At 43.2% G+C, this 27783-nt stretch overlaps 1 protein-coding gene across 3 annotated transcripts; it reads right to left on the bottom strand.

Moving 5' to 3' along the window:
- Window positions 1–491: 491 nt before the first annotated feature.
- Window positions 492–26975, bottom strand: LOC130862774 (zinc finger protein 709-like). 3 transcript variants are annotated; one of them, XM_057752579.1, is made up of 5 exons: window positions 26845–26975; window positions 19826–20163; window positions 12707–12833; window positions 12479–12539; window positions 492–11966 (listed from the first exon to the last, which is right to left on the bottom strand). In XM_057752579.1, the coding sequence occupies exons 2-5, from the start codon at window positions 19862–19864 to the stop codon at window positions 10592–10594; spliced, it is 1602 nt and encodes a 533-aa protein (XP_057608562.1). In that variant the 5' UTR covers window positions 19865–20163; window positions 26845–26975; the 3' UTR covers window positions 492–10591. The 3 variants fall into 3 exon arrangements, with proteins under 3 accessions (XP_057608562.1, XP_057608564.1, XP_057608563.1); XM_057752581.1 differs by having other exon boundaries at window positions 492–11963; XM_057752580.1 differs by lacking the exon at window positions 26845–26975 and adding an exon at window positions 26339–26476.
- Window positions 26976–27783: the final 808 nt, after the last annotated feature.

The following is a 27783-nucleotide window of genomic DNA, read 5'->3' as shown; positions in this document are numbered from 1 at the left end:
GCATTTTAAAACAGCCAGTTTTTTCCTGCTGCTGAGTCAGGACAATTTCTGTGGCACGCAACCCACAAACAGCAAAAGGCTGTCTTAAATTCTCTCTCTCTCCTTTTTAAGCCCTCTCAGGTTTTACGTGGCATTAGTTAATCACGTTGAGCGCCACTCTGTTGTAATGGGAGCGGCGGGGCTGCATCCCCGGCACCTGGCCGCCCGCATGGCTAGCTTAAACAGAAAAAGGGGAAATGATGGAGGTGGATCTTGTATTTATCTGTTGCTTTCATTGGTTAATTAATAAAGAAAACTGTCTAGGCCCATTTGATAGACCAACCCTTAGGTAGGTGGAGTAGACAGAACAGAATGCTGGGAGAAAGAAGCCGAGTCAGGCAGTCGCCATGATTCTCCCACTCCAGACAGATGCAGCTTAAGATCTTTCCTGGTAAGCCAGCTCGTGGTGCTACACCGAATATTAGAAATGGATTAGATCAAAATATAAGAGCTAGCCAATAAGAGGCTGGAACTAATGGGCCAGGCAGTGTTTAAAAGAATACAGTTTCCGTGTAATTATTTTGGGTAAAGCTAACCGGGTGGCGGGACACAGCCCCGCCGCTCCTATCACAACACATAGCAAAACAAAAGCCTGAAGTCTAGAGTTCTAGGAAAGTCTCTAAATGACTAACCTTATTTTTTTTTTTTTTGGCTTCTGTAGTTCTGCTTCTGTCTGACTGTTCCTCTTAACTGAAGTATGTAAACCCAGGATATGTTTTTGTGCTTAAAAGCTCACCCTGATAAAGGCCTAGGCACTAGGATGATGAACGCCCAGTGGGGTCACCGGCCAGCTAATAAAAACTTTTTGTTGGCTTAAACCTGTGTCTAAGCAGCCTTTTATGGTGGACACCCCTCAATAGAGAGGCTCAGAAGAACACACTGTAGGAAGACTGCAGCTGAGGCAATAGTGGGTGGCACCATCCTTGACAGGGACTGTGTGGTGTGCATACATTTTGCCCTCTATTTAAAACTAAAGTTCTCACTTGGGAGGCAGAGGCAGGCGGATCTCTGTGAGTTTGAGGCCAGCCTGGTCTACAAAGGGAGTTCCAGGACAGGCTCCAAAGCTACAGAGAAACCCTGTCTCAAATAAATAAATAAATAAATAAATAAATAAATAAATAAATAAATAAAACTAAAGTTCTTGTGGGGACCCAGAACAAGGACTTGGAGAGGGCCACTGGGTCTCTCTGCTTCTCCTCTTGAAGTAGACCCTGCCATTCATAGGGGAAAAAACATTTTCTCCATGTTCACTAGAGACAATGAGCCAGCTTCAGGTAAAAGATAAATCAATGCTGTCCCTGAGTGCAGTGGAGTGGGCTGAATCCAGCTCTGGTTATAAACCTGTGGAGCTGCCAACTAAATAAAGGGAGGGAGTTTCTTACTTTCAGCATTTCCTCTATGGAGTCAGTGTTTAGGGTAATATATGGATGTACTGTGAGGGATCGGTAACTTGAGGTCCCTAAGGTTGGGATGAGTAGATCAGGGGTAAGATCATAATTCAAATCCTCCTTGAGGTCCGTAGTCAGGCTGTGCTTGCTGTAGAGCAAGGTGGAAATGAACCAACATCAGCCTTTTGTTTCTAATACCTGAAGCAGCTGGAACCAGGGCTTGAGTGAGGCATGGCTGGATCCCTCCTGTGCTGCCATACCTGGCTGGATTAGAGTTCCTGCATCCTTTTTCTTTTGCAAACTGGGTAGTTCTGGCTGGCCTGAAGCTCACTTTATGTACCATGCTGGTCTCAAATTCTCAGAGATTACCTCCTTCTGTCTCCCCAGTGCTGACATTAGTGGCCTGTACCATCACACGGGCTCATTTCCTTTTCCTGAGACAAGGGCTCATTTAGCCCAACTGGCCTCAACACACTGTTAGAAAATGGAACTGTTCCTTAACAGGATAGTAATTGATTACTTGATGTCCTTGTGCTGTGACCTGGAGGCTCTTAACTATGGCACCTGGCTCTTCTATGCTCTTTGTCAAGTACACTATTGAAAAGAATCTATGTGACGCTTCCCACCAGCTTCCCAAAACTTACAAAAGCCCAATATGTTTCAAGCTATGGATTCCCAGCACAGACAGCTTCTTCACTCTGTGTCCCAGAGACAACTGCAGGAATGTGTGGCCTGAGCATTGCAATCTGGCCTTTAAAACCGACTGCTGTCCTTTAGGGGCAGGCCTGTGGTTTTTTAAATTTATTTATTATGTATATAGTGTTCTGGGCACAGATCCTGATTATAGATCGGTGTGAGCCATTGTGTGGTTGCTGGGAATTGAACTCAGGACCTCCAGAATAGCAGTCAGTTCTCTTAACCTCTGAGCCATCTCTCCAGCCCTAGGCCTGTGTTTTAACAGTGGAGTACCTTAGCAAAAATTCTCCATCCCTGGAGAGAATTGGCCCACATGTCCTGCTCCTCGTCAAGACACAGTGAGCTGAAGATCTACCCGTCTGTGATGGAGACTTGCACACAGGAGGCATATTGTGAGCTCCTCTAGGTCCTTAGCAATTCTGTAAACAAAGCAGCTGTTAAGAGGCTGTCAGGTTTCTTGTGTAGAGAGCACTGTGTGCACAGTGCATGGAGGTCAGACTCTCAGGCTTCCCAGTGATTTATAAGGAGGGTCATGTACACAGTTCAAATCAAGTATGTTCCCAAATTGGTAAACTATTTTCTATGCATGCTTGCCTCACTTGTGCAGCACACCATGAATTTGAATAAAATTTATTCTTTTTTATATAAAATATATTTTTTCACTGTTCTTGAAGTATTTATATTTATCCTTAGAGATATTTCTTTAAACCATGTGACTTAAACTCTGTAGTTTAATTTCTAGTTATTTGCGGTTGTTCCCATTTCTTATTTGACTAGGATCTTAGACCAAACTTTAGTGTGTATACCACTCTTTTATATCTGTGATGCAGAAGGAGACTTATCTTGGTGATTATTCCATGTAACTCATTTGAAGTACAGATCTAAAGTAAATGCAGGTAAATGATCACGTCTTTGATTTAAACTATACTCTATTTCATTATTCACTGATTGACAGGAATTCTGTTGGCTTTCTATTTTGATCTTTTTAATTCCCCCCACACACACCTCATTTTATGAGACAGGATCTTATACTGTACTACAGCAGTTGTACCACAACTCAGTGTACCCCAGGCTGGTCTTAAGCTTGAGTCTGATGTGGGAGTGTCATATATCAATCTGTTGATTTCATTGGTTAAGTAATAAAGAAACTGCTTGGCCCTCATAGGTTCAAACATAGGTGGGTGGAGTAAACAGAATAGAATGCTGGGAGGAAGAGGAAGTGAGCTCAGATGCAGGGCAGCTCCTCTCAGAGACAGACGCCATGCTCTCCTCTCCAAAGCAGACATGATGAAACTCCAACCCAGGATGGACGTAGGCTAGAATCTTCCCGGTAAGCACACCTTGGGGTGCTACACAAATGAATAGAAATGGGCCAAGCAGTGTTTAAAAGAATAGAGTTTGTGTGTCGTTATTTTGGGGCATAAGCTAGCCAGGCAGCCATGAGCCGGGCTGTGGGAAGAGGCCCGCAGCTCCCACTACATGAGTCTGCGATCTAATGTATCCCGTCTGTATGCTATGAATATGTTTTATCACTATTGGTTATTAAAGAAGCTGTTTCGGCCGATGGCTTAGAGTAAAGCCAGGCAGGAAATCCAAACAGAGATATAGAGATGCCATGTAGCTGCCAAAGGAGTAACATGCTGGCACTGTAAGCCACAGCCTCGTGGCAATACACATATTAATAGAAATGGGTTAATTTAAGATATAAGAGTTAGCTAAAAATATGCCTAAGCTATTGGCCAAAAAGTATTGTAATTAATATAATTTCTGTGTTATTATTTGGGTCTAGGCGGCCAGTAAACAAATGAGCTGTCTCCATTTACAATGATTTTGCCTCAACATTCTGAATGCTGGCATCACAAGTGTGAGCCTATTGTCTATCTACAGAAAACATTTGAGTGAGGCAGGGTATGTTCAAATAGGGTGTCATGAAACCTAGGCTGTTGAACTCCTCTTGTACCTCAAATGTCCTTGAACTTCCAATCCTCCTGACTTCATTTTCCAAATGTTGGTATTACAAGAGTTTGGTGTAGGAGGTCCTTCTTTCTATGTGTTGCTTTCATTAGTTAATCAATAAAGAAACTGCTTGGCCTGATAGGGCAGAACTTAGGTAGGCGGAGAAGATAGAACTGAATTCTGGGAGGAAGAAAGCAGAGTAAGAGAGAGCTGCCTTGGAGACGCCAGGTCAGACATGCTAAATCTTTCCTGGTAAGCCACGACCTCATGGTTATATACTGATTAATAGAAATGGGTTAAATCAAGATGTGAGAGTTAGCTAATAGGAGGCTAGAGCTAATGGCCAAGCAGTGTTTTAATTAATACAATTTTTGTGTGGTTATTTCGGGTGTAAGCTAGCCAGGCAGCTGGGACAAAAAGCAGGCCCTCTCCTCCTCCTGTTACAGGAGTTCACTGCCATGATGACTCTATTTCCTTAAGGCTAGATTTTCTCCCCTCTAGTAGTGAGGATCCAATCCAGTACTTTTCACTTGCTGCCAAGTACTCTACCACTAAGCCTTTGGCTCCAAGCCACACACTGTTTTCCCCATAATTATATTTGTGTGTTGTGTTTGGAGCCACCTTATTGGGGTCTGAATGGTGGACTGGACTGACCTGAAGATGAGGGCCACCAAAATACTAGTTGTGGATTGGTTACATTGAGATGTCTTCTGGGGAAGTGAAGACCAGTCCTCCCATGATTCAGAAATCTACATCTGGTATACTGTGTGAACTTCATGCAATTTTCTGTTGAGATATAAATTGGAAAGCTTTTTCTTCTTTAGGGTGTCTACTGCAGGGCACCATTAATCTTTAGTAATCATTATGTACAGGCCATCTAACTGTCTACAGTGGGTATTTCCTAAAAGCACAGGTCATTCTTTATACTTACTGTATTCTGATTTCATATTATTCACGTAAAGTCCAAAAGTTTTCAGGTCTTAAAATACAGATCAAGTGTCATAATTGCTATTACATTTGGACTTGAGTAAAGTACTTACAGGCAAGGGTTAACTGACATTTTTCCTGTTAGCTCATTTCCCCTTTAACAAACTGGCACATGTGAGTAGTACCTACCAGTGCAGCTCATTGATCCAATGCCCACTATTATTTGTTGGTGATGGAGGGGAGCAAGGATGATCTAGCTATGTCTGTGAACCCACCAACAGCCCTGCTCAATAAAACAGTACTTCAGGAGCAGAAATGTCTTCATTGCTCCTCTAGCAGAGAGTAACAGTTCAGAATGACTTTCCCACCCAACATCAAGATTTCTGATAGGTATCTGTTGAATGACCAGAAAGGAAGTTTCCTGAGAAGGGGATGTATTACCACACTAACCCAAGATTGACTCAGCAATGTACATCCAGGAAAGCAGTGAAGATAGTCTCTAGTGGTCTCACTCCATGGGACCAGGACTACCAAGAGGGTGAGGATCAGGGAAAGGAGTAGAGGAACATCAAATGGAAGGTGGTGTCTTAGGTCACTGCTTTATTGCTGCGAAGATACACTACAACCACGGCAGCTCTTACAAAAGAAAGCATTTAGTTCAGGGATGGCTTATGGTTTCAGAGGCTTAGTCCATTACCATGGTGGGAGCAAGGTGGCACACATGCCTTCAGAGCAGTAGCTGAGAGGTACATCCTGACCCACAGGAGGCAACAGGCAAAGGTTGCGCCTGATACGGTCTTTTGAAACTCCAAAGTCTACCTCTAACGGCATGCTTCCTCCAACAAGGCCACACCTCTTAATCCTTCTAACCCTCTCAAAGAATCCTAGTCCCTGGTGACTAAGCATTCATATATATGAGCCTATAGGGCTATTTTCAGTCAATGCCATAAATGGAAAGACAAGGGAAAGAGCTACTTATAGTGCAGGCCTGTACTGAGGAGACAACACACACCTGAAAGGAGTCTGCAATGAGAAGCAATTACAGGGCAGGAGGGGCAGGGAAGGAGGGTGTTGCTTCCCTTGCAGGCTCACACAGTTGACTCCTGTGAGTAGTCAATGATGGTGGACAAACATTTCTCCTGGCTGGCCACTGCTGGGCGACACCTAGGGAAATGAAATCAACCATCTAGAAAAACTGAGTTGCTTTAGTACTAGGAACCAATTTACTACAGTTGTTATAGTGTACATACAATTTTTCCTTGTTTACCAGACTAGAAAAGAAACTCACTAAAGAGGTGTAACGTGTAAAAAAGGTTGAGACATTAAAAGATAATTTGGTAATGCAAATATGAATAAAAAATGAATTAGGTACAACTTTTGGACTCATCAAGATAGGATAGATATGGAGCATTTTCTCTGAATTTGTCAAACGCAAACGAACTAGACATTGTTGATATATTTATTGCCTGTATATAGTTATTGTACTTACTGTATATAGTTTTTCTCATACTACTTATTGATGTGGGATTCCCCTCTATATGTTATGAATATCACTGGTTAATAAAGCTGTTTTGGGCCTGTGATAGGGCAGATTAGAGATAGGCGGAGAAAACTGAACTGAATGCTGGGAGAAAGAAGACGGAGTCAGGGAGAAGCCATGGAGTTGCCACTAGAGACAGACATGCTGGAACCTTGCTAGTAGGCCACGAGCCTTGTGGTAAAATACAAAATAGAAATGGGTTAACCAAAGATATAAAGCTAACTAATAAGAAGCTAGAGCTACAGGCCAAGCAGTGATTTAATTAATACAATTTCTGTGTGATTATCTCAGGAGTCTGGGTGGCTGGGGAATGAATAATCTCCTGTAAGGCATAGCCTTTTTTACTTTAGACAAAAAAAGGGGGAAATGTTGTGGTATATGTTTTAATAAAGACTGTAACTATGTGAATTATCATTGTTCAACCAAAAGTGGAGGAATTATATAAATGGCTTGGCTCTGGCTAACAATAACCACCACAACCTAGTTAATATTAACTGTCTATAAATCCTTGGGAGGCAGGCAGGACCAGGTTACCATTTTCAAGAGAAAAATAGTAATGCCACGCTCAGAAACACTTGAGTTGTTCCTCCTTTTCTTCCACTGTTTCTATCCATACTACCAGTGCCCTGAACCAAGAGAAAGAGAGAGCAGTGTGTGTCCATGAACACTGTCTTACTTAGGGCTCAGCATGGAGCCACATATTCTGACACCCCAAACAGCCATCCTGCCCAACCGCTATAGTCACCCATGAAGCTCCCAGCTCAGTCTCAGCTTGAGTTCTCCAGTCACCAAGCACAGCATGCATGCAATATCTTCAGCAATGGAGCCTTACCATCTAGTTCTGGTGAGCAACTAACCGCACCGGCAATAGCATGTGCTGTGTGTTTGGGGGTGTTCTCCAGGGGTAACAACTCCAAGAAAGGCAGCCCACCTGTGGCACTGCATTTTCACCAACATATCTTCTGGGAACATTTTCCATGCATACAGGGTACTTTCATTTAAAGTCTTCAACCATTGTTTTAACATTTGAACAAAGAGGTTACTGAGGAATTTTTTTCTACTTACATATATGCACATCTCTTGTGTGGGGTTACGGTTATGTGAATGAGTGCAGGTGTCTATGGAGGCCAGAAGAGAGTGATAAGCCAATTGACTTAAGTGCTGGGAACCAAACTAGGGTCCTTAGCAAAAGTAATAGGTGCTCCTGACTGCTCAATCATTTCTCTAGTGCTGAGGATTCTTCTCATTGGTTGCATTACCTGTGAGTTTGAATAAGAATGGCCACCATAGGCTCATACACTCAAATGCTTAGGAATCAGGGTGTGGCTTGAGGATTAGAAGGATAAGGTCTGGCTTTGTTGGAGTATGTCATTGGGGTAGGCTTTAAGGTTTTAAAAGCGGACACCAGGCCTGCTGCCTGTGGATCAAGATGCAAAACTCTCAGCTACTTCTTCAGCATCATGTCTGCCTGAATGCTGCCCTGCCTCTGGTCATGAAAATGGACTAAATCTCTGAAGGTGTAAGCAAGCTCCGTTGTCATGGTCAGTCATGGAGTCTCTTCACAGCAACAGAACAGACTAAGATGTGTTTTACCAAAAGTTCCAAGAATTTCCCATGTGCCTGCTCTGTGCACATGTCCATCTGCCTGTCACCGCTTCAGCTTGCGCGGATGCTTTTCTAACTTTGTGGAACACTCACAGGATAGCATTAGCTCAGTGACCAAGTAAAAGAATCCTTTTTACACAGGGGTCTCAGGGTCGCTGAAGGCCCATAAGCCAACAGCCCAAACAAGTGCCAGCTGGACTGGGAGTCAGGAGTTAAGAGGACAATAAACAAAATGTTAACAATATCCAAAAGCATGAAGATTCTGTCACCTGTACCAAGTGTTTCTATTACTCATTCATACCATTTCTTCACATGATCGATGCTGAGCTGAGGATACAGTTCAATTGTTAGCTTGCTAATCATGAGTGAGGTCACAAGTTCCATCCCCAGCACAAAATGAAACCTACCTCAAGAAAAAGTATGTTGGTACCATGTCATATATAGGTTAGCACTACCTCAGTTAGGCCTGTTCCGCCCAATCATTCTCCACTGCCACCCAGGGTGCTGCCACAAGTCTGCTGTGTACCTTCTCGCCAGGCTTAGTAGGAAAGAGCTGGTTCTTGTCCTAACTGGTCAAGAGCTCAGACATTCTCCCATCTGCAACCCGACAGCTCCCTGGGCTCAACAGTCTCAGAAATCAAGCTGTACCACACTGCTGTTGCTTCATCTGCCGCCTCCAGCTGCCAACAGTGCTGGGCTAACAATCACACACACCTTCTAAGGACATAACTGGCCATGTCAGCTATACTTTCCCATTAAACATTTGCTCGAACTTAAAGCCTTCAGAGGCAGAACATATGTTATCAGTCTCCTGTATGAGGCTGCTGCTCAGGCCTCCACCTCCATGCTCTGTTAAGAGCTTTTTATTTCTAGTAAGTTCAGACCTTAGGGGTAATTTCTCTCACTGTGACCCCATTCTACCTCCTCGTTTCATTCTTTCCACGGGTTCCAGGTTTGGGATCTCAGGAAGAATTGGGTTGTTTGTTTGTTTTGGGAAGTACAGATTTAATCTGTAATCCCTCATCTCTTCCATCTCATTTCTCTACCTTTCCTCAATATGAGGCTAACCCAGGTACCTGATGTCTCTCCTTGCTGTAATAGTTGCATGTGTGGATAAGCTGCTGCTAAACTGCCACTTCAGCCTATTACATGTTCCAGTGCCTGCAACAAGGAGCATGATTCTGACGGCAGGGACTGTAAAATTCTCTAGCCTTGGATGCAGCACCTTCAGAAGGCACCCCTCCAGTGCTGTGAACACTAACGTCAGAGACAAGGCAAATGTTCCCGCTGTGCACAGGTCCAGGCACTCTTAGCTTCATTCCTGTGGCAGGAATAAAATACCTTGACTAAAGCAATTTAGGGGAGAGAGGGTTTATTTTAGTTCATGGTTCCAGGTTACAATCCATTACTGTGGGCCAATCACAGTGGCAGAAGTTGACACAGGTCACACTGTATCCACAGACCCAAGGCAAACAGCAAGGAATGCCTGTGCTCTGCTCCTTCTGTCCTTTCTGTTCTCCCTCACAGCTGGGCCCAAAAGCTATCCAAACCCAGACAATTCAGCACTGAGATTCTTTCCCAGGTGACTCGAGAGTGTATCAAGTTGACAACTGAAGTGAACCAAAATCCCACCCAACACAGAAACACAGACTTTAAGTTGGTCTCCCCTCCTTCTCGATGTTTCACACTGACACAGATACAACCCAACTTTAGAAGTCCCTAGAGAGTGAACTTTGTCTGTCCCAGACAGGGCACCAAAGACAGGGACAAAGAATGATTCTACCCAAGTGTGGCTAGAGGAATCACCAAGTTTAACTGGGGTTATTTACAAGGCCCCAGGCAGTCACTGTAAAGGAAATGTTCGTCTCCCAGAAACCATTAAGCTCCCACAATCCTCACACTTACAGAACTGCTCCCCATCTATCACTGTAAGTTTCTGAAAGAGCTGTGACCTCGAAAACTTCAGTTTTCATTTTTGCTTGGAAAACTATTCCCAATACAAGTCACTGGTGGAATGTGAGGGAGCAATGACATCTACAGGCGTCCACACACCTCGCACTCACACTTTCTCTGTCAGGAGTTCATCCACGTGCTGGAAGGACGTGAGAACATGTGGCTTTCACCACTATGAGTTTCATGATTTTAAGGCAAATGGGGAAATGAAAGACTAAACATATCCTGTACGTTCACAGGACATTTGCCCAGCAGAAATTAACTTACTTCTCTGAAAGAAGTGTGACAAGTGACACCACATTAGTAACAAATAAAAACTTTGTTCAAAGTGAATTCCTTCATGGAGCTGAAGGACACCTTGACCCCTGAAAAGCTATGCCACACAGTTTACATACAAAGGGCTCATCCCTGTCTTTAGTTCCCACAAGGGTTTTATGTCAATGGGGGAAACGCTTACATTCAAAGTTTGTTGCCATTATCTGTTCTTTCATTCATTTGAAGAAAATGGAGATAAAGGAAGTAGATATTGCTGACATTCATACGGGTTTTCCACTCCATGAACCGACTGATGCCTCTTAAAGGAACTATGCCGGCTGAAGGATCTGCCACACTGAACACACTGGTACGGTTTCTCTCCAGTGTGTCTTCTTTCATGTGACCGAAGGTAAGAGCGATGTGTGAAGGTTTTCCCACATTCTTTGCATTCATAGGGTTTCTCTCCAGTGTGGCTTCTTTCATGAAATCGAAGGTAATTGTAACTCGAAAAGGCTTTGTTACAATGTTTACACTCATAGGGTTTCTCTCCAGTGTGCGTTCTTTCGTGCAGCCGAAGCGAAGATTGACATCTAAAAGCTTTCCCACACAGCTTACACTCAAAGGGCTTTTCACCTGTGTGCGTTCTTTCATGCACTTGAAGTAAAGAGGGGTAAATGAAGGACTTACCACACTCTTTACACTCATACAACGTTTCTCCACCATGAGTTATTTTATGTCTATGATAGGAAGCCTGACACCTGAAGGCTTTCCCACACTCTGGGCACTCATAGGGTTTTTCTCCTGTGTGAATTTTTTCATGTAACTTCAGAGAAGTAAGCCACCTAAAAGCTTTCCCACATTCTTTACACTCATAGGGTTTTTCTCCAGTATGAATTCTTTTATGTAACTTAAGGGTCCTGTGACTTCTAAAGAATTTACCACATTGCTTACATTCATAGGGCTTTTCTCCAGTATGAATTCTTTCATGTAATTTGAGGGCCCTGGTATATCTAAAGGTTTTACCACATTGTTTACACTCACAGGGTCTTTCCTCAGTATGAATTCTTTCATGTAATTGAAGGGCACTGAGATACGTGAAGGCTCTACCACACTGTTTACATTCATAGGGTTTTTCTCCGGTATGAATTCTTTCATGCAAATGAAGGGCACTGAGACCTCTAAAAGCTTTCCCACAGTCTTTACATTCATAGGGCTTTTCTCCAGTATGAATTCTTTCATGTAATTGGAGGGCACTGGGATACCTAAAGGCTTTACCGCATTCTTGACACACATAGAGTTTTTTTCCAGTATGATTCTTCTCTTGTTTTTGAAGGGAACTGGAAGTTTTATCACACTGATCACCTTCATAATCATTTTCCTCAGTCTGGCTTCCTCCAGCTTCCTTGTAGTCATAGTTGTGATGTCCATTATAAGTTAGGTGATACAGTCCAAAGGTCTTTAAACACACCTCACACACAGAAGGCCCACTCGAAGTCTGAGTTTCCGTGTATCCTTCAATACTTGTAAGAAAATTGGAGTCCTGTGGCTTCTGTTCATAATCTTCATGTTCATACTGTGTATATTCAGAGTGAGATATGACGTGCCTACTAAAAGATAAATGACATGTGAAAATTTCTCCACCCACATTGCTGTTCATATTGAGACTGGTATATGGATAAGGTTGTCCCACCCTGACCACTTTCTTCAGTATCACAGAGTACCTGTAAATGTAACTAGTGTGAGAAATGGCAAGCACATTAGTCACAGTTGATTTATCACTGCTTGCTTATTAAATCATCTTGCTTGGATAACCTGCTACAAGCACAATGTGCCTTCACATGAAGGGTCTAAAAATAAATGAACTGCTGGCCTACAATATGGTTCCCATAGGCCTAGGATCAAAATGGTAGCATTCATTAACGCAGGGTCCCAGAACTGGTTCCAAAAGACTATGCAAAATTTGAAACTTACATGAAGAAATACATTTGAGGTAAAAACTTTCTACTGATGAATAAATTTAAAGTTGGGCTTATTTGTTTAGTTTAGTCTGCCCTTAAATCTTTACAGCACATAAAATTTCTTCCAGGAACATTTGCTTGTACTTGTGCATGCAGATTACCTTAGATTTATTTCAGGATCTTCATTATGTTCTTCAATTTTCTGGTCTTCCCATTCGTATCCTAAAATATTGGCACAGAATGTGTGATGAATTACTAGGATGTACATTGTCACTACACCTAATTCTTCACCACATTCTTCCCTCTCCACATCCGAATCACAGTGACCATCAATAACCAGAAACACTTGCTCTCTAGTTTACAAAGTGAAGGTAAGATGTTATCCTCACCGATGGCAGTGAAGTTCCTGCAGGTCTCCAGCATCACATCTCCATAGAGACTCTTCTGGGAAGGATCCAGCAAATCCCACTCTTCCTGGGTGAAGTTCACAGCCAGATCCTCAAAGCTCACCAGGTCCTAAAACATTCCATATTTGTATATAAAAGAGCGGGTGAGAACGACATCTGTCCACATCTGACAGCATGACAGCATAACTGTGGTCTTCACACACTCATTCCATGACGCACGAGTTCTAGCAAAACACCGAATGATGTTCAGGGACGGCAGACAGATCACTCTCCTCATTAGTGCACTCAAGAGATGAGCTGCTCCCCACCCCTTCCCTTTCTTCAGTTTATCTCTACTTCTTGTCCCAAGAACACCCTATCATCTGATACAGCGACATTAAATTAGGGCTCAGGAGGCTGTTTGTCCTTGGGATTCAGGCTCAGAGTTTAGCTTCTTCTGATCTAAGGAAATAATATTCTGTCTAAGACCACACATGAACATAAATAAGGATAAATGACTTGGCATGAATGAGATATACAGCATGGCAATTCTGAACACTCCTATTTTCTTTCTGACAGTTTATTAACCACTTCCAAACTCTAGATCAGACACAGTCTCCCAAAAGGGACTATGGGCTGTATAATGACAGCTTCTCTACTTAGGCCCTCCAACGTTAAGCTTCTATATAGAAATTATGCCTGCTCCTGGTGGGTTGGAGTCTATCCACTGCTCAAACTATTCCAACGTCACTTTTACTGGTCATACTCAGTCTTAATCCTTCACTTCTTTTTCAAAGTTCCAGCAAAGGACTTCTTTTCCTTAATACACCTGGTTGCCACACAAATTTAACCATGAATGCTGATGTGAGGTTCCCAAAAGAGGCCCAAGAAGGAATACACCAACTGCTATACCTACTTTAGACAACCACCAGCCACCCAGAACCAAAATAACCACACAGAAACTGTATTAATTAAATCACTGCTTGGCCTATTAGCCCTAACTTCTTATTGGCTAACTCTTACATTTTAATTTAACCCATTTCCATTAATCTGTGCATCACCACAAGGTCGTGGCCTACCAGCCAAGTTCCAGCACATCTATCTTCAGTAGTGGATTCATGGTGTCCCCGACTCTGCCTCCTCTCTCCCAGCATGTCATTTAGTTTTCCCCACCTACCTAAGTTCTACCCTATCAAGAGGCCAAGGCAGTTTATTTGTTCATTAATGGTATTCAAGCATATAGAGGGAAATCCCACATCAAACTTCAAAGAAGCAAATAAACTATTGTCCCTGTAATCATTGTTCTGTCTCTTTAAGTGACAAGCCACACCCACTCCCTCCCCCATCTGCTGAGAGAGGCTGATCTTCAGCTTCCATCCTGAGTTCTCTTTTCCTCTCGAAGAGGCAGCTTCCGTCTCTCCCTTCTCTATCCCTCCCTCCCTCCTTCTTTCTCTCTCCCTCCCCCTCTCCCCTCCTTTTCATAACCACTAAATAAATATCCAACCTCACTCTGCATGGCGTGCCTATCCATGTCTCTGTCTCTTAACTGCCACCGCATGTCTCCCTGCCCTGGTATACTACCTGGCCAAGGGACCAACTCCAGGGAAGGCTGATTAGCTTAAATAAAGCTAAGCTAAACAGATGGGATTCAGGAATAATTATCTCATTCATGAGATAATGCTCATTTTCTTCTCAAAAGCTTCTCTATGTCACAAAGCAACTGGAATTCCCTTCTCTTGGGTCTGCCTGCCTTTCTGAATACGCAAAATAAAACTTGTCCTTTTTTTGAACTCTTTGTTCCTTTTCTTTCGGACTCAAGCCAGAGTATAAAAGAATGCTTCTGCTGTTGCTCTGGGCTGCTTCTATTGTTCTGTGAAGGCCCCATCCCTGCCATGTGGGGCTTGTCTACCCTGTGATTAACATCTGTGTTGGCTTAACTCAAATAGCACAAGTTTTTCTCTTCATCACCCTTCTCCATGCAGATTTCAAGATTTAAGCCTAATTGTATTGGGGTTTTTTCTTTAAACTCTTAATAAAAATTCCCTCAAGCTTTCCTTTAGGTTCATTCTTAAGTTTTTCTATTAATGTAACTAAAAACCCTGTGAGGACTAAAGTTATGTTTCAGTTTAAATTGTTGTGCTTAAGAGAGTTATAAAACAATGCCCAGTGGTAGAAGGCAGAGACAGGTAGAGCTCTGTGAGTTAAAGGCCAGCCAGGTCTACAGAATGAGTCCTAGCACAGCAATGGCTGTAATGGTTTAAATAAAAAAAAAAAAAAAAGATGCTGCAGGATCCCTGGATCCCTGACAGCTGCAGGGGCTGAAACTCTGCAGGTCTCCAAGTGGGGGCAGGCACCGCGCCCCAGAGCAGCCAGTCCCAGGCAGGGATGGCGCACGAGACCACACTGCAGGACTCCAAAGGTGGCTGGTCCCCGGGGGCAGGCGAGAGACGACGGACAGACACGCCATGCAGAGTGAAGTTGGATGGCTGCAGCAGGCCACAAGGAAAGACAGACAGATGGGCACACCACGAGACTACCCTGCAGGTCCCAGGCAGGGAGACACATGGCAGCTGGCCAGAGACATGGATGGGCACGCCATGCAGACTGAGGGTGGACATTTATTAAGTGGGTTATGGAAGGGAAGGAGAAGGGCAGAGAGAGAGAGAGAGAGAGAGAGAGAGAGAGAGAGAGAGAGACAGAAGCTGCCTCTTCAAGAGGGAGATGGAAAAAGGAAAAGACTCAGGCTGCAAGCAGGAAAGAAGATCTGCCTTCCTCAGCCAATGGAGGGGAGGGAGTGGGCATGGCTTCTCTCTCTCTCTCTCTCTCTCTCTCTCTCTCTCTCTCTCTCTCTCTCTCTCTCTCTCTCTCTCTTGGAGCCTGTCCTGGAACTAGCTCTTGTAGACCAGGCTGGCCTTGAACTCACAGAGACGTGCCTGCCTCTGCTGGGATTAAAGTGTGGCTTGTCTCTTAAAGAGACAGAACAGACCATTACAATGGCTATACAGATAAACCATCTCAAAAAACCAAGAGAGACCTATAAAACAAACCATGGTGTAAGAGGCCCTTTTTTTTTTTTTTTTTTTTTTGGTTTTTCGAGACAGGGTTTCTCTGTGGTTTTGGAGCCTGTCCTGGGTTTTGGAGCCTGTCCTGGAACTAGCTCTTGTAGACCAGGCTGGTCTCGAACTCAAAGAGATCCGCCTGCCTCTGCCTCCCAAGTGCTGGGATTAAAGGCGTGCGCCACCACCGCCCGGTGTAAGAGGCCCTTCTGTCTGTTGTTTTCATTGGTTGAATAAAGAAACTGCCTTGGCCTTTTGATAGGGCAGAACTTAGATAGGCAGGAAAGACAGAACAGGATGCTGGGAAGAAGGGCAGTGTGGCAGACGCCATGAAGCTTCTGCTTGAGACTGATGCTGGTTAGAATCGACCTCATGGTGTTACAGATTGGTAGAAATGGGTTAGATCAGGATGTGAGACTTGGCCAAGAAGAGGCTAGATACAATGAGCCAGGCAGTAATTTAATTAATACAATTTCTGTGTGATTATTTCGGGTATAAGCTAGCTGGGAAGCGGGATACAGCCTGCCATTCCTCCTATTACAGAGTGGCGCCCAACATAGGGCTAAATCCACTTAAAAACCTGAGAGGGCTTAAAAAGGAGAGAGAGGGAGGGAGGGAGAGAGAGAGAGAGTTTAACACGGCTTTTTGCTGTTTGTTGGCAGCGTGCCACAGAGAGATTTTCCTGATTCAGCAATAGCAGCAAAAAACAAGGCTTCCTGGGCCCTGCCGCCACTGCAAACTCCAGCTATGGAGCATTTGTGGGTCCAGATGTTTCTGTGCCTACTCAGAGCTGGGAGGAAAATATCTGAGATCATGCCCTTGGCTCAGCATTTCCTGCCTGGGCAGACAACAGGATCAGGCTTGAGCAGGCCAGAGAGCATGGCGGATTCCTGCTGCTATACACAGAGATGTTTCCAGGCTGTGCAGTGCTCTGCGTGGCAGATTAGGCTGTAACTCAAAAAGAAGGAGTTTATGTGTTGCATGCTCATTCCCCAGGTTGCACTGTTGAGTGCAGCTCCAGCCTGGCAGCCCCAGAGCTAGCAAAAATGGTATGCCCACCATTTAAAAATTGGAGAGAGGTGGAGCCAACATCCAGAGCAGCTGCAACCAAGCTGCTTAGCATTCTAAAAGCTCTTCAAGAGAGTAGAGAATTAAAGACAATAGGACAGATTCAGACATAAAAGACCTCTAAATGGATCACAGTGTTAGATAAAGTACGTAGGCTTGGGAGAAAAAAGAAAAAGAGTATAGAAAGACATAAAATAAAGTTAATGCTTTAAAAAAAAGGATAAAGTCTTTAAAGAGACAGAGTACAGATAGTTATAGATTAAAAGAAATAAAGAAAAATAAGCCACGTAAAAATAAAAAATTCACAGAGTTTGGATTCTGTATATTGTGGTTTTTTTCATTTTATTTATTTTAAATAAAATTTCCGCCTCCTCCCCGTTTCCCATTTCCCTCCCCCTCCTCCCACACATCTCCCCCTCTCCCCACTCCATTCCCCCTCTCTCTAGGTACTGAAGAGCAGTCCAAATTCCCTGCCCTGCAGGAAGTCCAAGGTCCTCCCACTTCTATCTAGGTCCAGGAAGGTGAGCATCCAAACAGGCTAGGCTCCCACAAAGCCAGTTCATTTTTTGACTGTAAAGGAGCTAAGTGCAGAGAGACATCTCATTATATGGTCTGTCAAGCTAAACCAGAATGGATATCATAAGGGTATCTTGACTTCAAGATTTGGGTCTAAGGATATGATGCTTTAAAAAAAAGAGGTTCTTCTTTTATTTTCACAGAGGATGAGACCCTGTGGATTGCCTCCACGCCAATATGGTAATGATAGACCATGCCCTCCTGAAACGTCGCCATAAACACCCTCAAAAAATTACTTTGCCCAACTGCTGACTGAGATAAACCTAATACACAGGATACACAACAAAAGACTGATTAACAGCACCCCCATACAGCACAAAGCAGTTTGGAGAAAAAATAAACTGTGCCCATATTCCCAAATATTGTTTAGAAATGTTATTTTACATTTAAAGGGGGATATGATATAGATATGGATAATTTGCATCGGTATGGATTTTGCTTTAGTGATATAAATTTAAGGTCAATCTTGTTATATGTATATGTATTTCTGATCGTGATTAAGGTATTGTGATTGTGTAGTTCATTTAAAAATGTAATGTATAATTAAAAAATATAGATTGTTAATGGATAATCATCAATAATAGTCAAGCTTGTAGTCATGTTAGATTTTCTAGATATACAGAGATATATTTCAGTTAGATAGGCATTCTTCATATCTTTCAAAGACTACAGAATATGGCATTTAAAATGCTTTAATAACTTAGGGCTTTTCATGACAATGAGACACATCTGCTCTTGGCAGCACCAGCTACTTCAAGAGGAAGATGGGCACTGAAGAGGCTTCTTATGGAGTTTGATAGCCATTTAGGCAAGAAACTGTTCTTGCCTGGACTGTTGCATAAACTGGACACAAAGAACACGCAGAGAGAGGACTGCTGAACTTGCCTGAAGGTGAGATGATCCTTCGGGGTTCCTGTTTCATAAAAGAGTCTGCAAGACATTCTACAGGGCACAAAAGAAAGTGACTGAACTGTCTTTAAAATTTCCTGCTTCATGGAAAAGTCTGCTGGATACTATGGGCCTGAAAGCCAAAGATGGATGCCCCAACGGTACAGAAAAACTTTGGGTGACTGTCCAGGTAGCGATGTCATTTCTAGAGTTTTGGAAGTTGCTTACTTCTTGTTTACTTAGGTAATATTATATCCTTCTGGAGTCTTTTGATAGAGCAGATAGATAGATAGATAGATAGATAGATAGATAGATAGATAGATAGATAGATAGATAGATAGATATAGTTTTCCTTAGTTATGATAAAAGATAAAGTAGATATGGTAAACTTAGTTCTTGCTTGATACCTGTTATATGTAATTTTACCACATTAAAGTGAAAGCCTTTCTTTTTTGTTTAAACAGAAAAGGGGAAATGGTGTAGGAGGGTCTTCTTTCTATACGTTGCTTTCACTGGTTGAATAAAGAAACTGCCTTGACCTTTTGATAGGGCAGAACTTAGATAGGCGAGGAAGACAGAACAGGATGCTGGGAAGAACGGCAGTGTAGCAGACACCATGAAGCTCCTGCCTGAGACTGACGCTGGTTAGAATCTTTCGCTAGTTAGAATCTTTCCCAGTAAGCCACAACCTCGTGGTGTTACACAGATTGGTAGAAATGGGTTAGATCAGGATGTGAGAGTTGGCCAAGAAGAGGCTAGATATAATGGTCCAGGCAGTAATTTAATTAATACAGTTTCTGTGTGATTATTTCAGGTATAAAGCTAGCTGGGCGGCAGGACACAGCCCGCCACTCCTCCTACTACAAACCAAAATAATAATAATAATAATGCCTCTAACCTGTAAGCCCACTTGCCCAAAGACAGATAACTTCCTGGAATGCTGGGGGCTGTTTGTTCATGTAAGATAAAAATCCATGTATTTTTACTTCTATAAATAAGGTTGGTTGTCCTCAACTGCAAAGGATGTGCTTGCTCACACACAGAAGAAAGGTATGTAGGCAGGAAGTACATCAGGATGTATGCTTGCTCCCAACTGGACAAAGGCAGGAAGTATGTAACCTTGTGGGTTTTGCCTTTATAAGCCCGTCTAATGTAATTCAGTGCCCATTCTCTGGGAATCCTGGGTATGGACCTGGCCAGTATTTAATGAAGTCTGCTTCAAACATGGCTCAAAAAATTGTGGTAGTGATAATTTTCTTGCTCAGTGAGGATTAACATCCCCAAGAGAAGGCCCCAATTTCCCTGGTAACATCTAGCAACTATGGCAAGACTCCCCAAATTCTGATAGCATTAGAATAAATACAACATTAGAACAAAGCAACACAAATACAAAAGGACATCCCACATCAATGGCGATTTCAGGTAAACTCATAAGAAAAAGAGAACATAGGAGGCCATTGAACAAATAGGGTTCTCTAGTAGAATAAAACAGTAAGAATAGATACCACAAAGGGTATATATCAGATGGGCTTACCTGATCCGGTCTAGAGAGTCCAACAATGGCAGTCTCCATGATGGAGAGGCTCCACCCACAAGCCTAGAACCCTTCAATCTGGCGCCTACGGCCCAGAGCACACCTGGACAGCTTCTGGTCTTCAGCCCACACCGGAAAGTACAAAAAGCTGGGTTCCAATGTCAGTGAAGGAAGGTGGCAGTGGCGGCAGCAACAGCAGCAGCGGCAAAGGGACAGATGCACTCACTAGCAAGAAGTGAAGGCAGGCAGGACAGCAACACTGCTTCTTCTTTGGACTTCTCTGTATACAACAGGGTCTTCTCGGCTCAGTTAGGACTTCCTGAAGTTTCCTGGCAGTCCTGCACAGAGACAGGTCTCTTAGTTGATTACTTACGGTAAAAGTTTCCAATCTAAGGTTTTAAGTGGTTAGCTCTGGTTTTATTGGTCTCAGCTTTTCCAGCAATATTCATTGTGTGTGTTATCGGGAATGTGCACCTTCCGAAGAGCACCTCTGAAGGCCAGTGACTAGCCGCTTTATTTTTCTGTCATCTTTATCTTCCTGTTGTCCACATTTTCACACCCTGATTCAATTACCAGGACTCTAAAAGAAAAACTTTGGAATCGATGTAATATATCAATAAGTGAGCTTGAGAAAAAAAATTTCCATACAGAAAATCCACAAAAACCTAAGAACTGCTAAAGGATACTGAAAACCTTATGATATATCAATATACAAAAGACCATCATCTTCCTTTAACAGCAGTGGACAACTGGGTGTACAAATACCAATTCTACATCATGTGTATAGCACCTCACATTTAAAAAAAAAAAAAGGTAGCTAAGAGAAAAGCCTTAGACAAAAACCAAACATTTCTAATGAAGGAAAAACAAAAACAAAAGTTACCATCACAGAGGGTCTCACCATTTTAAGACATCTTCCATCTGTACCATGAATTTCAACATACTCCTCATAACATTTAAAGCCAGATTATAACCAAAACTGAATCTAAGGGTTACATGGAAAGGGTGAGAAGAAAGAATGCTACTACAACTCTGAGGAAAGGAGCACACACTGACACTACCTGACTTTCAGATTTCCTGTAAAACTACCACAGTCATTTGGTAAGCAGTAAACAGATCACTGGAGCAGAAAACCTAGAAACAATCCCACAAAAGCAGACCCACTTTTAGACAAAGGAACAAAAGACCCTCATGGAAGAACTGGGCTATTCTCAAAACAAAACCAACAGCCAGTAAGTTTTTCTAGATTTGATATCGATAGCTATTGGGGGAATGTTAAGCTACTTTGAGACTCCATCTCACACCAGCCAAAATGGGTGTGATCAATGAAATAAATGACAACAAATACTGGTCAGGATGCAGACAGGGAAAGGGGCCTTATTCACTGCTGGTCAAAATGGACGTTCCTCAAACATTAAAAATAGAACTATCACATATTTGGGGAGGATCTTGCCCTACTACTAGGACTATATGCCAACTCTTTTAAAAGATTGATGGTTAGTTTGTGTCAACTTGACACAAACTTGAGCCGCTTCAAGCGTTAACCTCAACTGAGGAACTGCCTCCATCAGACTGGACTGTTGGCATATCTGTGAAAATTGTCTCGGTCAGTGATTAATGTGAGTTTCCAAGCTGCTGTGGCCCTGGGCATGCTGAGCAGGTCAGGAAAGGAACGCAGTATGGAGTAACTCCTCAGGGCCTCTGCTTCACTGCCTCCCTCCTGGTTCCTGCCTTGGCTTCCCTCTATGAGCACGCTGAGTTAGATCCCTTGTCAGGGGCCAACAGAAAAGCAAACTAAGACAGTAATTGTTATCATATTGTTTGGTGAGCTTGATAATACTGTTTTGGAGGAGCACTGTAGATGGATTTTAAAATTTGGGGCTAAAAAAAAATGGCCATTTAGTGCTCAGAGCTAAAATGGCTGTTCTTATCCAGGAGGAGGTGGTGGGAAACACCTTTAATCCCAGCATTTCAGAGACAGAGTGGGTCTCTGAGTTCAAGGCCAGCCTGATTTACAGAGTGAATTCCAGACCAACCAGGGCAACACTGTGACACTCAATCTATAGTTAACAAATCTATAAAAACAAACAAAAAAAAAGCTGGAAAATAAACATAAAAATGGCCGGAGTCCTGAGGCCTTTACCAATTTTTATCAAAATATCTGGAGCACAGAACTATAGCACTATTGTTTAGTCAAGTTGTCCAAGCACCCAGTTACCTTCTAAATACTGTTTATAACCCAGTTGCCTTCTAAATACTGTTTATAACAATATACAAAAGCTACTCCCAGTCAGGCGGTGGTGGCGCACGCCTTTAATCCCAGCACTGAGGGGCAGGGGCAGGCAGAGCTCTGTGAGTTAGAGGCCAGCCTGGTCTACAAGAGCTAGTTCCAGGACAGGCTCCAAAGCTACAGAGAAACCCTGTCTTAAAAAACAACAAAAAGCTACTCCCAGTCTAAATCAGAGAAGCATCTCTCTGCAGACCGCAGAGATACACAGTCACTCAAGGTGCTGAGAGTAAACGGATACCTGAGTGCTTGGCCACAAACAGGACATTTATACCACCACTTTTAAGGCTCAGAGATCACTGTAGAAGGGGCATAAAGAATGAAAGGTCCAACAGGGCAGTGGTGGCACTCGCCTTAAGCTCAGGAAGCAGTCAGGAGGCTCTCTGTGAGTTCAAGACCAGCCTGCTCTATGTGTGAGTTACAGGACTACAGAGAGAAAACCCTGTCTCGAAAAGCCAAAAAAAAAAAAAAAAAAAAAAAACCCAGAAGATAGCAAAAATGGGATGAGAAATGCTGATTTCTGGGCATAGCAGAGCTGATGCTAATGTTGTTATGACTTGACAACAGCAGTGGATTTCTGCAATGGGTCTGACAATCATGAATCAGTGATTACTCTTCCTTGAAGTATGGTTACTGAGGGATTGTTACAGAGGTGCCCACCAAACTACAACGGATAGGTTCACCCATGGTCACACAGATGATCCTGGTTAAAACACAGTGGATCTCAAAACAAAAATGGAGACAAAGGGAGTGGGGCAAGAGACATGGATATTTCAAAGGGAATCGTAAGCAGGAGTTGACTAAGGGTGAAGGGAAGTTAGAAAGTGGGACATTACAATAATGAAAAATAATGAGAACACTATACATATAAGAAACGGTTAAATTGTGTCGCGGTGCGTGCCTGTTATTCCAGCACCCAGAAAGAGGCTAGAGAATCAGGAGTTCAAGGTCATGCTTGCCTACACAAGATCCTAACTAAAAAAAAAAACACATGCTAATTAATGAAAAGTAAGGCTGGAGTGGTGGTTCAGTGGTTTAGAAGCCAGCTGCTCTTTCAGGGGACCTGGGTCCAATTCCCAGCACACAGGGCAGCACACAACCATCTGTAACTACAATTTCAGGAGATCTGATGTCCTCTGCTGGCCTCTGCAGGCACTAGGCATGCAAGTAGTACACAGACATATGCAAGCAAAACGTTCATACATATAAAATGAAAGTTGCTAGCAGTGGTGCTGTACACCTTTAATCTGCGTTGAGGCCATTTTGGTCTACAGTGCGGTTTCAGGACAGCCGCTATTACACAGCGAAACCCTGTCTCAAAAAAAAAAAAAAGAAAGAAAGACAAAGAAAAGAAATTCACAGTTAACATCTGCACTTCTTTGTTACATATATTTGTATACATCACTTTCTGTGTCTTTCTCCTTCATGGTATATATGCAGTTTAATGTTTTTATTTTCACATCCTGTTCCTTTTGTTTATTTCTGATATACATGAATATGGAATTTTGTATGCTGATCCTGAATCCTACAAGTTTGCTGTAGTATCTGATTAATTCCTTTTTTTTTTTTGTTAGGTCTTGGTATTATTTGTGGATAATGGTATTTTCCTCTGAATCTCCATAGCTTTCTGACCTTTTCTTGATTGATACATGACACAGTTTTGTCGTTCTCCCTACCAAATGTTGGTATAATTATATACTTCTTACCTGTGGATATGGTGGATTACATTGACTGTTAATTTGTCCTTTTGTGAGTGTGGGGATCAGCATGTACTCTACCAGTGAGATTCATTCATAGCCTCCGTCTTGAGGTTTTCGCTGGTCTTACATTTCCAGTTGACTGTGATATAGTAGTTTTGGGGTTGCTTTTTTATTTATAAATTTATTTTCAACAGTTTTTATTTCTTACTTTATTTGTTTTGAGTGTTTTGCCTGCCTATATGTCTGTGTATCTACCATTTGTGAGTCAGGTGTCCAAAGAGGCCAGGGAGTTGTAGATGTCTGTGATCCATCACCATGTGGGTGGTGGGAATTGAACTCATGACCTCGGAAGAGCAGCCAGTGCTCTTAACTGAGCCATCTCTCCAGCCCCACATTTTTATAATTTAAAAAATTATAAATTAATTTTTAACTTTATTTTTGGTTTTCTGTGGGTTTCTTTGTATAGCCCAGGCTGTACAGGTACTCATTCTGTAGTCCAGTCCGGCCTAGAACTCACAGAGATCTGCCTCCCTCTGTCTCCTGAGTGCTGGGATTAAAAGTGTGCGCCAACATTGCACAGCCCACTACAAATTTCAGCTGAAAACAATAAACCTGATAAAAGGAGCTACTTCAGAACTTCAGAGACGTGTGAGCTCGGGTTGTGCCTGTCACTCCACACCAGAAAACAGTTTTTCAGGCTGTCCTGCCCTGAAAGACACCGTTCTAACAAGCGCTTCTGACTCCACTTTGAGGGAAAAGAACAACTATAGCCCCTAGGTAGATAAAAAAAAAAACTTCGCCATCTGATTATCCATGCAGCACAGACTGCTTATTCCTGGAGAAAAGGAGCACTTTACAAATACATCAGGTTGAGCTGAGACTACAGGGAAGATGGGTATATTAAAAACTCTACCATTCTTTAATTCCAGTACTAGGGAGGCAGGGGCAAGAGGATCTCTATAAATTCAAGGTCAGCCTGGTCTACATTGAAAGTTCAAAGCAGTCAGGATCACAGTGAGACCCTATCTCAAAATGAAAAATAAAATTTAAAAAATCCTTAGGCAGGCTGGAGAGGTGGCTCAGAGGTTAAGAGCACTGGCTGCACTTCCGAGGTCATGAGTTCAATTCCCAGCAACCACATGGTGGCTCACAACCATCTGGAATGAGATCTTGTGCCCTCTTCTGGCTTGCAGGGATACATGGAGGCAGAATGTTGTATACATAATAAATAAATAAATCTAAAATAAAAAATAAAATCCTTAGGCATAATGGCACACCCCTTTTATCCCAACACTTGATAGAAGCAGGTGAATCTAAGTCAAGGCCAACCCGACCTACATAGGAAGTTCCAGGTCAGTGGTGTGTAATGAGACCCTGTCTGGCTGTCGTTTATCTACCTACCTACCTACCTACACACACACACACACACACACACGTATACATACACATAACTTATATATATATATTCATTTAAAATGTTTTAGATGAGGATGCAACTCCCTTGCCTGGCCTCAGAAAGTGATGGATGCCTGCCGGAAACCAACCTATCATCTGATACCTGATATGTGAGCCAAGGCAGCTTACCTCAGCTCAACCAGGTTGGTCTGTCCATGGACCAGGACCTCATCTCTGACCCCAGTCTGCCTTTCATCTCACACTATAGCTACACTTTCGAACTGACTGTTTCCCAAGCTTCACTCAAAGTTCCTTCTTTGTGGCTCACTGGTCTTGGGTTCTAATTTAGAGCATCAACTGAAACACTACTTGCACTTCTCTCAGCCAACCTGTAGAACCCTTTGAGCTCTGCTGCAGCCTCTTTAACTTACATGCATTCTCTAACAGCATATGAGCATATACATATATTTTTATTGTATGATATGAAGTAAATATTAGTCATTACAATTTGCAAAAAAATAAACTGCCTTAGCCTCAAACAGTTACCACTGGAAGCATAACACGTTTTAAATTTCTATTCAATAAATCCTGACACTGTGGAAAGATGCGAACACATTTGCCTGTTTCTGGGACAACATGACAGAAAGCCACAATCCTAAAATGTCAGTTCCCAGTTTCAATTATAGATTTAACATAATTCCCATCAAAATGTGAAAAAATCCGTATCAGTAACAGAAATTGATTACTAAAGATTATATACAAACATTTTTTTAAAAAATAAAAAAAGAGGGGCTGGAGAGATGGCTCAGTGGTCAAGAGCACTGCTTGTTCTTCCAAAAATCCTGAGTTCAATTCCCAGCAACGGCATGGTGGCTCACAACCATATGTAATGAGATCTGGAGCCCTCTTCTGGCCTGCAGGCAGACATGCAAACAGAATACTGAGAATACTGTATATATAATAAATAAATAAATTTAAAAATAAAAATAAAAAAAGAACCAAAACAGTCAGCACAAAACAGACGAACCCATAGCACACAGTTAACATCTCCAATCACATACACAAAACAACACACTATTTAGGAAGAATAAACATATCCACAAACAAACTAAAAAAATGAGACAAACTGACCTTTGATAAAGTAGCAAATGAAATCCACTGAGAAGTCTTTTCTAGAACTGTTTCTGAAACACCATTCTAAAGAAATACCCTAGACACTCAGAAAACTTCAAAAATTAACTCAGAATTGATCCTAGACCTAAATTTGAAATACAGAGTCCAGAACGTCTAGACCACAGTGCAGAGAACACAGCCTTCAGTGCGACAGACACCAAGAGCACAAACGGGGCGCCAGCACCGGTCGGTGACGTCACCAACCCGGAAGCTACCCCGCAAAGGGCGGAGCCTTCTGCTCCCCGCGCTCTGAGCAGCAATGGCGGGAAAGGCGGAAGTGACCAGAACCCTCCGAGACAGGGCCTGGCGAGTGATGAGGCTAAGGTCGCCGCATGAACCTTTTAGGGTGCCCGGTCCTCCGGCCGGCGCCACCCCTCCCCCAGCGCGGGGAGGACCCAGCACACAGGCTCCCGTGGCTCAACCGATCGCTCCTCCCCGTCTGGGGACCGCGGCCCCGCGCTCACCATGGCGCGGCTGCTGAGCTCGTCCGCGCTTTCCTCACAGCTCCCCGCAGTGGCGCTCACCGTTGTGAGCACAGGGGACTATGCGATGACTGCTTAAGAAAACGAGCAGAACCCGCAGCATGGCGGCGGGAAAGAACCCACCTCCCGCCTTCGTCTAGGGCTCTTGATTGGACATCCTGCTCCGAAGCCCTGATTGGCTAGAGCTGCACCACACGTCTGATTGACAGGAGTTCCCTAGACGCTACGGCATGGATGACCCGCCTCATTGCCTTAATTGGCTACTATGGCCTGCATGACGAAGCAGTTCCTTTCGGCATTCCTGAGTGAGTGGCCAGGCCCAGAGGTCAATTGGCTAGCTCTACCCCACGAGGGCTTGAGTGACAGGAGCAGCTTCCTTTGGTACTTGTGAATGAACGGCCTGCCCCAGGGCCTGATTGGCTGATGAGACCTGAATGTCAGGATCCGCGCTCATAGGTGGGCGAGCTGAAATTAAAAGACGTCCACCACACAGCCTTTCCTAGCCCGAGTTTACACCCAGGCAGGCTCATGCAAATCTGCTCCAGGGATGTTTGCCTTGAAGCAAAACTTTGGCCTCCTTGAACTCTGTCTTCTTGCACTCAGTAGGTACTTACCGTTCTTCCTTTGGACATAGGCTTGTTTGTGTGAACAATCCATTACACACAATTCCCCAGGCAGCGATCCCTTTACCTCACGAATAGCGCCCAACTCTTCCCCCCCTCAAACTGGAAGAGGACTTGACGTCCTCCAGGGATCAGAAATTTCACTAAGGCACGCCAAAGGTTGCTCGAACTTTAATTTTCTTTTTAACCAGAAAAAAGAAAAATCCAAGCCCGATGTGGTGTTGCTTTTCCTGCTATCCCAACACCAGGGGATGGAAGCAGAGGTCAGGAATTCCGCATATACTTCGTGAATAAAAGA

The sequence above is a fragment of the Chionomys nivalis genome, chromosome 20 (genome assembly GCF_950005125.1).
Source record: "Chionomys nivalis chromosome 20, mChiNiv1.1, whole genome shotgun sequence".
NCBI classification, from domain to species: Eukaryota; Metazoa; Chordata; class Mammalia; order Rodentia; family Cricetidae; genus Chionomys; species Chionomys nivalis.
Note: the sequence above shows the minus strand (reverse complement) of the source record. Positions and strands in the feature narration are given on the sequence as shown.